General features: G+C 45.0%; 1 protein-coding gene across 1 annotated transcript in view; it reads right to left on the bottom strand.

Moving 5' to 3' along the window:
* Nucleotides 1-13,255, bottom strand: part of CGREF1 (cell growth regulator with EF-hand domain 1) — a 90,014-nt gene that overhangs the window by 1,857 nt on the left and 74,902 nt on the right. Inside the window, exons 4-5 of the mRNA XM_069233608.1 lie at nt 8,056-8,126; nt 3,979-4,103 (exon numbers count right to left, since the gene is read on the bottom strand). Coding sequence (XP_069089709.1) covers nt 3,979-4,103; nt 8,056-8,126 — 196 coding nt within the window. The remainder of the gene's footprint in view (nt 1-3,978; nt 4,104-8,055; nt 8,127-13,255) is intronic.

Here is a 13,255-nt window from a genome sequence, read left to right as displayed (position 1 = left end):
AACAAAGTAACATACAGGGATGGCATTAAAGTAAGTGTGAAAATCCTCAAGATTTGTCAGCCTTTTGACAACCCGTTGTTCAGTGTGCCACACGTCCCGCCACACAACATTACCAGTTCCTAATGTAAGAGGGTTATCCACCTTGACATACCACTGAAACCAAACCGGCTGGAAAGATTGGCTTTTCACACTAGACCTGGATTTTCAATTATACTCCTTTTGCACTCTGCTCTACGTACATCTCGTTCATCCTCCAAATCATCCAGTGCTAACCTTTTCCTTAAAAACTAGCACAAAACTGAACCTCGGTCATGTTATTTTCCTGGAAACCTCCACCACATGCTGAATTTGCAAATACTTAGAAAACCCTTTTCTTTTTCACACAAACTTAAGCAGTTTCCCCAGATCTCCTGCTTGGACCTGTAAAATGTCCATGGTTGTGTGCGTATCACAGCTAGCCTTACTCTCTCTCTCTCCTTTACTCCACCCTTTGTTCTCACTCTGCCTATCTAGATCTATTCCTAATTTGGGTTCTGGCATTCCAGAGCCATTCCAGATTTAGACTAGTAACAGGATCTCTTTTCTGTACTGATATGTGTTCTGTAGTCTCTGCAGAATACAGCTCAAGATGTGGATTCTCTAGACCCCCTTGCAGCACAGACAGAGTCAACATACCATCACTGGACAGACCCATGCAACCCACTGAGCATGCAGCCCACACAAGCCACTGAGCATTACATGAGTAAGATGTGCCTTAGGCAACAATCAGTCCTCACAGGAGTATTTATGGACTCCAAACCTCTTTTCGCCATGAAAAGCCACACTCAAGAATTCACAATAGGAGTGTACTTTATGCTTTTTAAAAGCAAACCCCTATCCTAGTGCACACAATATGGATAGTAGTTACAATAAAAAACAAACAAGATAGTGGTAACGATATTGTTAAACAAGCAGAAAAGTAAAGAATAGTGCAGCATTCAAACTGTAATTTACAATTTGTATGCATCAGCTCTCCATCCAACCCTCTCTCTCTCTGAGCAACTCTTAGCAGTAAAAGGGACAACCAGAGTGTTTATTCCTGGACTCTTCTTAGCCTCTCGTTATTCAATTCTGGCTGCAAGTGGTATGTAAATGGCCCAGATTTAAGAGGGGTAGCGCCATTCTAACAACACATTAACGTAATTGTTTTGGCACTAATGCAGCACCATATTTACAAAATGGTGCAATGCATGCATTGCGCCACTTTGTAACCCTTTGCGCTACATTATGCCTGCGCCAGACATAATGTATGCAAAGGGGGTGTTCCCCCGTTAAGGAGGAGGGGGTGAAAAATGGCGCAAAGAAATCTAAGAGATTTCTTTGCGTCCTTTTTTTTTTTTTAGCACTTTCAAAAATGTTATGCTAATCCTGCAAAGCGCCGGACTAGCATAAAAAATTCATAAATATGCCCCCAAATCTGTAACATTTGACCAATAGTCATATTCCATCCAAATCCAATATTTAAATCACACATAATAATGAGAAAGGGCTTTAATCAAAACCTGTAATCATACAATAAGAATGAAATATATATATACCCTCAATTAATTCATTCAGCTGTCACCTTCCTTCTATTGTTGCTAACGAGATAAATTATACCTGTGACCTCACACATATCAAACTACCAGAAAAACATCCACTTCTTGATAATCTGCTGAAATTTAGTGAAGGTCAATGAATATCTTCACATGTAGTAGAAACATAACTTATTCAAATGAGAGAGGCCTCTCAGAATTCGCACATCCTAATCAAATCTTGGAACCCATGTTAATCTCTATTCGTCAATCCCACATAGAATGTGAAACCAGGAGCGGTTCGCGGTGCTTATCAGCGGCTGGGCACAAGGGGGGGATTAATAATTCTTTTTTTTTTTTTAAACTTACCTGTATAGTTGCTGCCGCTGTCACCACCGCGCCGCTCCTCTTCTGCTGCAGGCACAGGCTCCCAGCCTGCCCTGCAGCCAATCCTCACACTGCTCAGAGAAGCGTTAGGATTGGCTGGGAACGCCCAGCCAGAGCGCTCCCAGGCGGACTGGGAGCCTGTGCAGGCTCTCTTCAGCCCGGCAACACAGTGCCGGGCTGAAGAGAGCCTACTGTGCATGTGTGTTTGGGCGGCTTGAGACGGCAGGCCAAACATACATGGGCACTGAGGGTGAGTGCTGTGCACTCCCCCTCAGTGCTAGCCACAGCCGGTGGCCCCGCCCCTTTCACTAAGAAACAATAATAAACACAGTTTATTATCATTTTTTAGTAAAAAGTTTGCAGCAGCTGCTGCTGGCGGGGGTGGGTGGGTGACGCTCCTCCGCCCTAGTGGAGGAGCTTCGCCTGTGTGAAACACTAGCATCCCTATCAGAAAAAGCAAAAAATAACGTTTTTATAAACCTAACATATCTATCACAAAGTTAGAATCTATGTGGAGTCAAAAGTTAAATGCCAAAATTATTCCCCACACAACCTGAAAAAACAACATAAATCAGAGAGAACCACACAATAATTTCTCTGAATCATCCGTAACAAAACTTAAGTCACCAAGGTAGTAATCAAATTACGTGAGTACCCTTTAATTCACATACTTTATCATCGGCACTAACGCTCTAATACTGGGGAAAGTGTCCTGTAAAAGCACACACAACTAAAACAACTCACCAAAATAGTAAAGTCACAAGGAGAGTTCTCCAACCACCATCCACATGTAAAGTCGGGGTGTGGGCCGGGCACCATATTGGTATCATTATATAAACGCCCATCAATCAACAAAAGACAATGGACTTAGGTGTCATATAGTAACATATTACTGCTCAGAGGAAGTGTTCATAGTGTGGACGGCGCTAAGCTTTTGATTAAAGTGTGGGTGGCCCCTTGTCCTCCCAGAAGCACAAGCGATATGCAACTGCGGGTATACTTGGGTTTGGGCCTCCTCTTGGGCCTGGCCACGGTAATTGTTTTACCATGAAACACAATGTACTCCAGATCAGCCGTTCGGCATTGCACACTCCCACCACTGAGTTTCACACCTAAAGCACATCCCCCCAACCAGGACTCAGTCTTCAGATACACCAAAATTCCTGTTATTACAGTCCTTGAATGCAGATGTTAATTTTACCACAGTGGTATTGGACAACTTTAAGGCCCATATTTATACTTTTTTAGCACTGCATTTGCGTCATTTTTTTACGCGAAAGCAGCGCGAACTTACAAAATGCAATTGTATTTTGTAAGTTTGCACCGATTTTCCGTCAAAAAACGACGCAAATGCGGCGCTAAAAAAGTATAAATATGGGCCTATGTGTTTTAAAATCAAGTTATAGCATCATAGTAATCACTACACAAGTTTACATGACTTTGCCAAATTACACGTCTCTTCTGATTTGTAATAAAGACCATGTTATCACATGATGCAAAGCAGCTTTGACTTTGCAAAAACACCCGCAAATGATTTAGATGTTCCAACAATGTGGCCTTCAGAGGGCCAGCTCGAGTTTCCAATTCCACTTACATAATCACACACCTTTATGCATCATCAGCTTCCAATATCATATTTGCTCAACTCCTCTTAAGTGAGAGGGTGGACAGGAGAGAAACAAGGATGGAAGAAAACAGAAAGAGGGAATGATGAAGTAAAGTGGAAGAGCAGAGGTTAGCCATGTTGAGGACGGTAGAGAAGGGCAAGTTAGCTAGGCTAACAAAAAATGAGAAGATGCAAGACAGGAAACAGAGACAAACACAAGGGTTCCTGAGGTGTTCATGTGACAAGAAAGACTGAAAGAAGATTGAACATCAAATACAGGGGTACTAAGTAGTCCCCTATATGCTTAACAAGAATTGTACCAGAAACAACCCGTAGATGTCTGGATGGTTGGGTTTAAATTGACATTATTGGGGTCTTCATGTCAGAACCCCCTAGAGTAAGAACTTTAAACACAACTGTGGTGCTACTCACTGCTTCAGAAGAAGGTCGCCAGGTGGAGTTTTGAGATACAACGTCACTGAGCAGTTTCAAGAGCTCCAAGCCATCGAGGTGCTTGCTGTTGTCATAATCATGCATTGCAAACAGATACAGAAGAACTGAAAACACAGAAAGATGGTGCATCAATATAAATCACACAATACACCAGTAGGATTCAGAAGAAATGTGAATGGTTATATTACTAATGAATGGCTCTTGGCGCTAATAACAGGATATTTTTGGCGTTTGTGTCATACTCTTTTTATTATTTCCCAGTTAGATCCCCCTGGTCTTCAAACATTTGCAGATAGCCTCTCGGTCTCCAGAGCTGGAAAGACAGACAGTCTCACTGTGCTAAGTCACGAGTTATCGGTCAGACCTACCAGCTATTCTTCCGAGAGTGTGCGTGTACCGAGTTACAGATGTTACAGTTTCACATATAAACATTTAGATTCACAGGTGAATTTATTAGACAACTTATACCAACTCTTCATAGGTACTTTATAGGGTATAAACACAAGGAGTGCATGAAGTAATGGGAAAACAGTGTGTAAAGTTTCTGTGATAAACCTTTGCACATCTATCATCTGAGTTGGGGGAGGCATTAATTTACTCAAGTGTTACATGACTTGATTTATAGCAGCTGTGCAAAATCAGGCTTTACTAGTCATGGTGATATGTTGACCCATTGCTGTTCGGCTGAACAAGGAGTGTGTGGACGCACTTGCCAGGCTCTGAGCCAGGTCTTGCAAAAGGTTGCCAGGGTTCAGGTCTGTAACATGTATAGAGTAATGTGCCAAGGCATGTCAGAAACATGAGCCTCTGCTCACCTTCAGGGCCCAGCAAGGGACCATCCCCTGGGAAACATTCTGGACGGGAATCACTTAAAGGCCGTACCGCCTTTTGGGGGAAACTTTGTGACTTGCAAAAAGCGCTGCATAGAACAGGCGCTGCCTATCTTCGATTCCGGTCCCAAAGAACCTCCGTGTGAACAAAGAAAGATGGGGGTCCATATAATATTATAACCCAATATCAACTTTCAAAGTAGTGTAGACATCTGGAATGCCTTATGGATAAGGATGTCCCTCCAGATACTCAAGTCAGTACAGGTATGATTGGCACCTATTACAAGGGCATACAAGGACGTCTTTAACTCTACCAAACTTTTAGCTCTGTTTTTGTGAGGTAAGGTGCCAACATGCACTTGGAGTAGTCCAAACGCCCCCAAAGGAAGTTCGGGAGACAATTACAAAGAGTCACAAACTCTGGATTCCTGTGTACTTTGGTGAATAAATTCAACTCCAGTGGTAATTGGTGGAACAGAGGATCAATTTAAAAGTGGCCTATTTGATTCATAAACGGAAGTGCTCCTATTCCATCCTCTGTAGAAGTCCCAGACCTCTACTATGTATATTTTTCTTCCTATGTAATTCTCATGTTTTGTTGTTGCAGAATGCCTGATTAAACCACTTTACAAGCCCTGTTTCGTCTCCATTAGCAGTCTTTGCCTTTATCGTCTCTGGACCCAAATCAGGGAAACCATGCTCTTTGGAGGGTTCATATCTCAGTGCACCCTCCTTCGAACTGTTTTATGTCCCTGACTTGAACTAACCAATAGATGATTCTCCTACGCCCCTCTTCACCAATTTGTTCTCTCTTTTGGGAATCCTGCACCCTGCTTACACCTATGGCATCTTTCTACATGCAAAAGATACTTCTCAACTTTCAGTTAATCAATCTGTTCTAATTCATTACCTATTACATAGTCTGGTCTTCTACAATGTCCACTAACAGTAACACGTTTAAGAATTTGACAAGACTATGTCCTAGTGGCCCCAACATTTGCATATTTCTCATGGAATAATCCTGCTAATGTGCGTCGAGTATCTGTAAGAAACAAGGTCTGTCTCGGCCATGTAAGATGATGTCCTAAACAAACAACAAATCAAAGTAATTATAAGTTAGCTCCACCACCCACACTGGTGGAACACCACTGGGTCCCCTTGCCGACCCACACCCTCTTCAAAACCACTTATCCTATAGAGAAGCTCACCATCTCTGGTGGTCCTAGGCACAAACACAGCAGGTATTTTCCAGCTATACATCTAGGATCTGGAACAACAAACCAGTATCCATGGGGACCATCCCAGAGTGGCTCCAATTTAGGAAAGAGCTGAAGACGCACCTCTTTAAAGAACACTACATCACAATGCATTATCACTTCACAAACCAGTTTCCTCTCACATTACTCGCTGATTTAAGATAGCTTTTGACCATGTATAACGCTCCACTGCCTTTGACTAGGTCTGCTCTACAGAAAGACCACATGCATACATACAGGTATAAGTGGAAGGAGCAACATCTGGTGTGTGAGGAACAAAAAAGTAAACTGAAGAAACTGACAGCTCAGATTTTTACTGAAATGTATGAAACCAGAAGTGGTGGCTTGTGAAGAAGCAGCACTAAGGAAAAGAAAACCACATGGATAAGGAGTATGCTAGCACGGCAGTTGTTAGCAACATGGACTTTAGCGTGGTGGGTGTTAGCAAGGATGTTAGCGAGATGGGTGCTAGCGAGGTGAATGCCAGCGAGATGGATGCTAACGAGATGGATGCTAGCGAGGTGAATGCTAGCGAGGTGAATGCTAGCGAGGTGAATGCTAGCGAGGTGAATGCTAGCGAGGTGAATGTTAGCGAGGTGAATGCTAGCGAAGCGAGGTGAATGCTAGCGAAGTGGATGCTAACGAGGTGGATGCTCGCGAGGTGGATGCTCGCGAGGTGGATGCTCGCGAGGTGGATGCTCGCGAGGTGGATGCTCGCGAGGTGGATGCTCGCGAGGTGGATGCTCGCGAGGTGGATGCTCGCGAGGTGGATGCTCGCGAGGTGGATGCTCGCGAGGTGGATGCTCGCGAGGTGGATGTTAGCGAGGTGGATGTTAGCGAGGTGGATGTTAGCGAGGTGGATGTTAGCGAGGTGGATGCTAGCGAGGTGGATGCTAGCGAGGTGGATGCTAGCGAGGTGGAGGTGGATGTTAGCGAGGTGGATGTTAGCGAGGTGGATGCTAGCGAGGTGGATGCTAGCGAGGTGGATGCTAGCGAGGTGGATGCTAGCGAGGTGGATGCTAGCGAGGTTGATGCTAGCGAGGTTGATGCTAGCGAGGTTGATGCTAGCGAGGTTGATGTTAGTGAGGTGGACGTTAGTGAGGTGGATGTTAGCAAGGAGCACGTTAGCAAGATGGACATTGGTGAAATGGATGTTAGAGAGGTGGATGTTTGCAAGGTGGATGTTAGTGAGATGGATGTTAGCGAGATGGATGTTAGCGAGATGGATGCTAGCGAGATGGATGCTAGCGAGGTCGATGTTAGCGAGGTCGATGTTAGCGAGGAGGATGCTAGCGAGGAGGATGCTAGCGAGGAGGATGCTAGCGAAATGGATGTTAGAGAGGTGGATGTTTGTAAGGTTGATGTTAGTGAGGTGGACGTTTCCAAGGTGTACATTAGCGAGGTGGATGTTAGCGAGATGGATGTTAGCGAGATGGATGGTAGCGAGGTGGATGGTAGCGAGGTGGATGGTAGCGAGGTGGATGGTAGTTAGGTGGACATCTGTGAGGTGGATGGTAACAAGGAGCACGTTAGCAGGATGGACATTAGCGAGATGGATGTTAGAGAGGTGGATGTTTGCAAGGTGGATGTTAGTGAGGTGGACATTTCCGAGGTGGACATTAGCAAGGTGGATGTTAGTGAGATTGATGTTAGAAAGGTGGATGTTGGCAGTAAGAACATTAATGAGGCAAAGAATAAATGAGTGTCACAGGACAAAGGAAGCAGAGGTGAGACATGGAGCAGTTAGTGTGCTTTAAAGAGGAGTGTTTCCAACAGCAAGGAGGGTAGAGAAGAACAGATCATGAGTGGTCCCTGTGACCTAAAGACCAAAGTGCAAGGTGCAGCTGAGCAATGTAGGTAGGTGGAGTAGAACAAGGATACTTTAAAATCTTGTAGAAGAAAAGAGAAAGAGAAGCCAGTGAGACCGAGATAAAAAACGCTAAAAGATTGTATGGTTCTGCTTTTCTTACCCTGCTCCCACTTCATGGCGTCAGTATCCTGTTCCACTTTGTCAGTGCTCTTCAGGTAATTCTGCAACAACCTGGACAAGAGATTGAGAAGACACCACCATCAGTGGAAGATGCTCATGGCGGAGGCAGGATCCATACAACTCAATCTCATTGACTGTGAAGTGTGGTTTACCGGCTGCATGGCCATCCCGCCGTATGTGTGAAGCACATGTTTACTGGGATGATCTTAGCTAATTCCTGGATGATGAATGACTGAGCATGTCACCCAAAATTTCAGGAGAGTTTACTCTTGATGGGTTCCTCATAATATGCACAGAAGGTATGATTGTGGTGCTACTGTACAATGTAGGACAGCGCAGGCAACTGGAATGTGAAGGTTGAGTGTGAAGACAGGGGCAACTTGTGCTTAAGCTTGGCAAGTGGATCTATTCTGACGCTGATTTTATCAATAAATTTACAACTTCACATCATCTTATGCATAGAAGAGAATCCTTTAAATGGCGATGTGGATGCAATGTCAGTTTTATAAATGGTTTTGATGAATCCCTCTACTGTCTACTTAGTTTTCAATGATCTGCAGCAGATAGGATGAATCCTGTATAAGCCTCTTACAATGGCCCATCACTTATCGTATCACAGGATGTGGATGGGCGGCTTGTAATGGCAGTATAGCCTGCCTATTCACAAGAACATTTAGAAATGCAGGAGCCAGGTGGCTCTTGATGTGTATGACTTCTGCTGAAGGGGAAATGTGCTGATAGAGAATTTGAGGCTTCACTAAATGTAGGTAAGAGCTGTGGCGTGAATGTAATAACATTACTACTATTGTGCTGGGCAGATGCTTAAGAGTGGTACCACGGCAAGACGCTTGCTAGCTGCATGTGGTGTTGGGAGGCTGCCATGGTGCGCATGCACTGGTCAAGATGTTGAGTGTAGACAAGAGTCCCTGCATTGGGCACTGGCTCCGAAAGGATGCCAGCCACTGTTTAGGAGCTGGTCAGGGTAAATCAGGCTTAGAATGTGGGCTCCTATGCATTCACACCGACTAATCTCTTTAACCATGTGTAATAGGTGACACTACTAGGTAGGTAACACGTAAGTTGTGGATTTAGTAGTCACACTTCTACCACTAGTTAGCAAGGGACCAGAGGGCAGGTAAGTACCAGGGAAGCATGGGCTGCCAAGGGTGCCAGTTACAATCATGGCATACTCGGCCCATTCACACCTGGTTGAAGACATGTTGTGGAGCCCTGCCTCGCTCATCTGTGGTCTCTCCCATAGACCAATTGTTGACAAAGTCTTTGGAAGATGACCAGGTACAGCTCAGGAGATTTCAAAGGAGACACAACTACACAGAATTCATATCAAAAGCAGCGAAAGATCTCACCGAAAAGATTGATCATTAATAAGAAGATTGTACAATGTATCAATCTCCCATACATTTCATCATGCAATCAGATCTTTATCAACAAACAGTTAGGGGCAGATTTAAAAGAAAGTGGTTCATCAGTCTCAATGCGCCACTTTTCTTGCATCCCCCTTCCTCCACCTAACGACACCATGGTTGCGCCATATTTATAGTATGGGGAACCCTGGCTGTTAGCACAATAGAGTGAAAATTGTTGATGCTTTTGAGGCGCTTTGCTGCACTATCGTCAAAAATGTTGACGCTAGTGTAGCAAAGCAGAGGGAGGCCCCTAGGTTACTACAGGTGTATAACTTTAACGCCTGCTCTGAACAGGCATTAAAAATGACAGAAAAAAATGGAGAAGTGAAATGTTGTAAATTTCACTGCGACATTTTTTCGGGCCTCCCTGCATCAGAACGTCCCCCCCCTTGCATCCCATGGGTGGCGCAAGGGTTTACAAAGTGGCGCAAGGGTTTACAAAGTGGCGCAAGGGTTTACAAAGTGGTGCAAGGGTTTACAAAGTGGCGCAATTCAGGCATTGTGCCACTTTGTAAATACAGCACGGAGAAAAGGCCACCTTAGCGTTAACAAATAATTGCGCTAGGCTGACGCAAGGGGTTATAAATATGCCCCTTAAAGTTTAAAAGTCGAGCTGCACAAATCACCTCTCTGAAGGCGATTTGTAGAGTTTACAATTGTTGATGGAGGCCAAGCGGAATGTAAATGTACAACACAGGCGATAACACCATAAGCCTTAGTCTAGCGAGGCCGTAGCACCCAAGTATTGCACTGTCATTGCATTCACATAGCACCTACTACCTGCCATGGGCATTGGAGGGCTTTATGGCGAGTAGAAGTTCTACCCCGAAACCCTAGGTTAGTGGTTAAATTAGTGGTTTTTGGTTAATGCGCTTAATCTAGTGTTTGTCCAGAAGTTTGTTTGTGGTGGAATCGGAAGGAGCCAGATGTCATAGCTGGTGGGGGAGGTGGGTTTGTTCATTAACAAAAATGATTGGTGGGGTGAGAAGTTATGGAAGAGGAGGTTCTTACTACATTGTTAGGTGTCAGTGTTAGTGGGGGAGGGGGAGGGGCTTGTTACTTTATGAGAATGACTGGTGGGGAGAATAGGTATGGTAGAGGAAGGTTAGGGGGTTGATAGATGCAGGCAAGTGATAACTAATTTGTGAGAAGCAAGGGTTATGTGCTATGAGTAGAGACTATGCAAGTGTGGGACATAGTTACTTAATAATGTTTGATGCAGACATTTAACCTGGACGTGACAGAAGGCTCTTATCACAGGCACGTAGTCGCACTGAGGAAGAACTTCTCATGTATGGCCATCCTACATGTGTGTGTTTGTGCGTATGGCTGGGTAGTAGGTGGTAACACAAAGCTTCTTGAGAGTTCTTCTTAGAAGAAACTTTTGCACTAGGTGAAAATGCTTTACACCCTAGAAAACACGCCAAGGTAACACGGGTCGGATGGCATTCTGGCAGTGCCAGGTGGGCAAGTCTCACAGGTCTAGTGAGCGGGCCTGTTTTGTGGTGTGGTGTGGTGTGGTGTGGTGCGGTGCGGTGTGGTGGGACGGTGGTGTTGTGTGGTGCGGTGCGGTGCGGTGTGGGGTGGTGGGACGGTGGTGTAGCTGTCTTCTAGCACACAGCAATGTGCAAGCTGTGGATGCCGTTATCCCGTTGCAGGCAGCACCGGTGGACCAATCGTACTTTGTGGGTAGAAGAGTAGGGATGTGTCGATGTTTATATCTTTTTGATAGAGAAGGAACATTGTACATTTCTCTGTTGCATTTCTGTAATATTACCAAACACAATCCCAGCAGCAAGCACACATACCTGCGGTTTCCCATCCCTGAAAGACCACCCAGGGAGCTTGTCCTCAAAAGTCAGGAGTTGCTCGATTTACAAATGTTAGTCTGTTTTTTTTTTACTCTCACTTCATAAATGAGGGCCACTTTTATTTTTGTGTTCGGGCAAATTTTATGCCCCAGTCCACCTTGGCATCCACTCGAAACATTACAATGAAAACGGTAGAGTCACAGGGATCTACACTATGGCGAGCAACAGCTTCATGACGACGAGAAGCAGAGTTATGCCATGCTATGCAGTTTTTCTATAGTGCACCGTACAGTGTTTTCAAAGGCTTCTTGGGGCTGTTCTGTGATGAGCTGTCTTAGAGAGAGGGGGCTCCTGTGACCCTCACCGTTATGCCATGCCTGTGCACATGTACCACTAATAAAGTTGTGATGTCTCATCTATTGGTACTTTGGGTCATGTTTGCACCTCTTACTGAGGTCCCATAAGTGGTCATGTTTCCTTACTCTTCTTTCCTGCTTCCTTGACTCTGGGAAAGAGGCTCCTTTAGTTGCTGCAGGGCTGGACTCAATTATCAGTGGTATATAAAGTGCACTCAAAAATACTTCTAGACCTGGGAATGTAGAATTACAAGCAAACTGATCATAAGCTCTCCTATTCCGGGATGCGCAAACCAGTATTTTGCCCTTTTTGCCTCTGTGATTTGTGACAGGTTTTACCTGTCGCAAGTTGTGGAGACAGACACATGAGTTGAAAATATTCTGTTTTTGGTGTCTAAGGCCGAGCGTTATCAGGCCTAACTTTGCCTGTGGGTTGTCCTCACAGGGGCCAGAGACTCCTTCCCACCAACCCATGCAAGAATGTGGAGCTGAGATGTGTGTGGTGGGCCAGTAGCTTCACCGTGGGTGTGGTGTGCATGTAAGTTTCATTAGGTCGCTTTGTGGTTAGGTGTGCATGTTGCTCCTCATGGCATGGAGCTGGTGGCCCTGCACGCCCCATTTGTTGGAACTGCATGTGCTGGTCTGCCACTGCGGCACCTTTCCTATATTACACTACAGCCTTGTCACCAGTGACAGGCATGCCCCATAGACCCTTTACTGCTCTATGTCAACATTTACCATACCTAATTTACTCAACTATTCTTCCAGATGTATGTAGCTGGTTACTGGCCACTGACTTGTCAATAGTGGCTATGTAACTAATTTATTTTTTCCTGACCAGTTAAAAGGTTGCCATTGCAAGGGTAGCAGATAATGCCAAGTCCCATAGAGAATACTGCTGCTTTGAAGCCCGCATCCTTGCCTGGTTTTATCATGGCTGCTGTGTGAGACATGCCCATCCCAAGGACACTGTAGGGCTCAGTTTTCTATGACATGAAAGTTATAAGCTTAGATCGTAAGTCAATACTGTCACTGCCATTCTGCTTCCACAGCCTGAAGATGCTGAGAAAGATTTTGTAATGGCTCCCAAGCAATACAAGAAAAACTGTCACTCATGCCCTAATCATCGGCAATTTGGACTATGGGAACACCATCTACGCTGGGATCACCAAGGAACTCACTAGAAGACTGCAGACCATCCAGAAGTCGGCAGCAAGCCTCATCCTTAACCTCCCACAGAGAACTCACATCACACCATAAGTCAGGGAACTACATTGGCTCCCGATATACAAACACGCTCAATTCAAACTCCTCACACACACATTCAAGGCACTACACAACTCAGGACCAACGTACCAGAAAAGTCATATCTCCTCCCATCAACTACCCAGACACATCCGCTATGCAGGATTCCTACTTGCAACCATCCCACGCATACACAGGACCATGTCAAGAAGATGGACGTTCTCTTACATTGCTCCTAAAGCACGGAATGACCTTCCACTCCACATCAGAGTCTCCTCCTCCTCTCTTCCGGAATTCCACAAGAAGCTGAAGACCTGGCTTTTCAATTAACCAACCTACCA

The sequence above is a fragment of the Pleurodeles waltl genome, chromosome 5, assembly GCF_031143425.1.
Source record: "Pleurodeles waltl isolate 20211129_DDA chromosome 5, aPleWal1.hap1.20221129, whole genome shotgun sequence".
NCBI classification, from domain to species: Eukaryota; Metazoa; Chordata; class Amphibia; order Caudata; family Salamandridae; genus Pleurodeles; species Pleurodeles waltl.
This window is presented reverse-complemented; position numbering and strand designations above follow the sequence as displayed.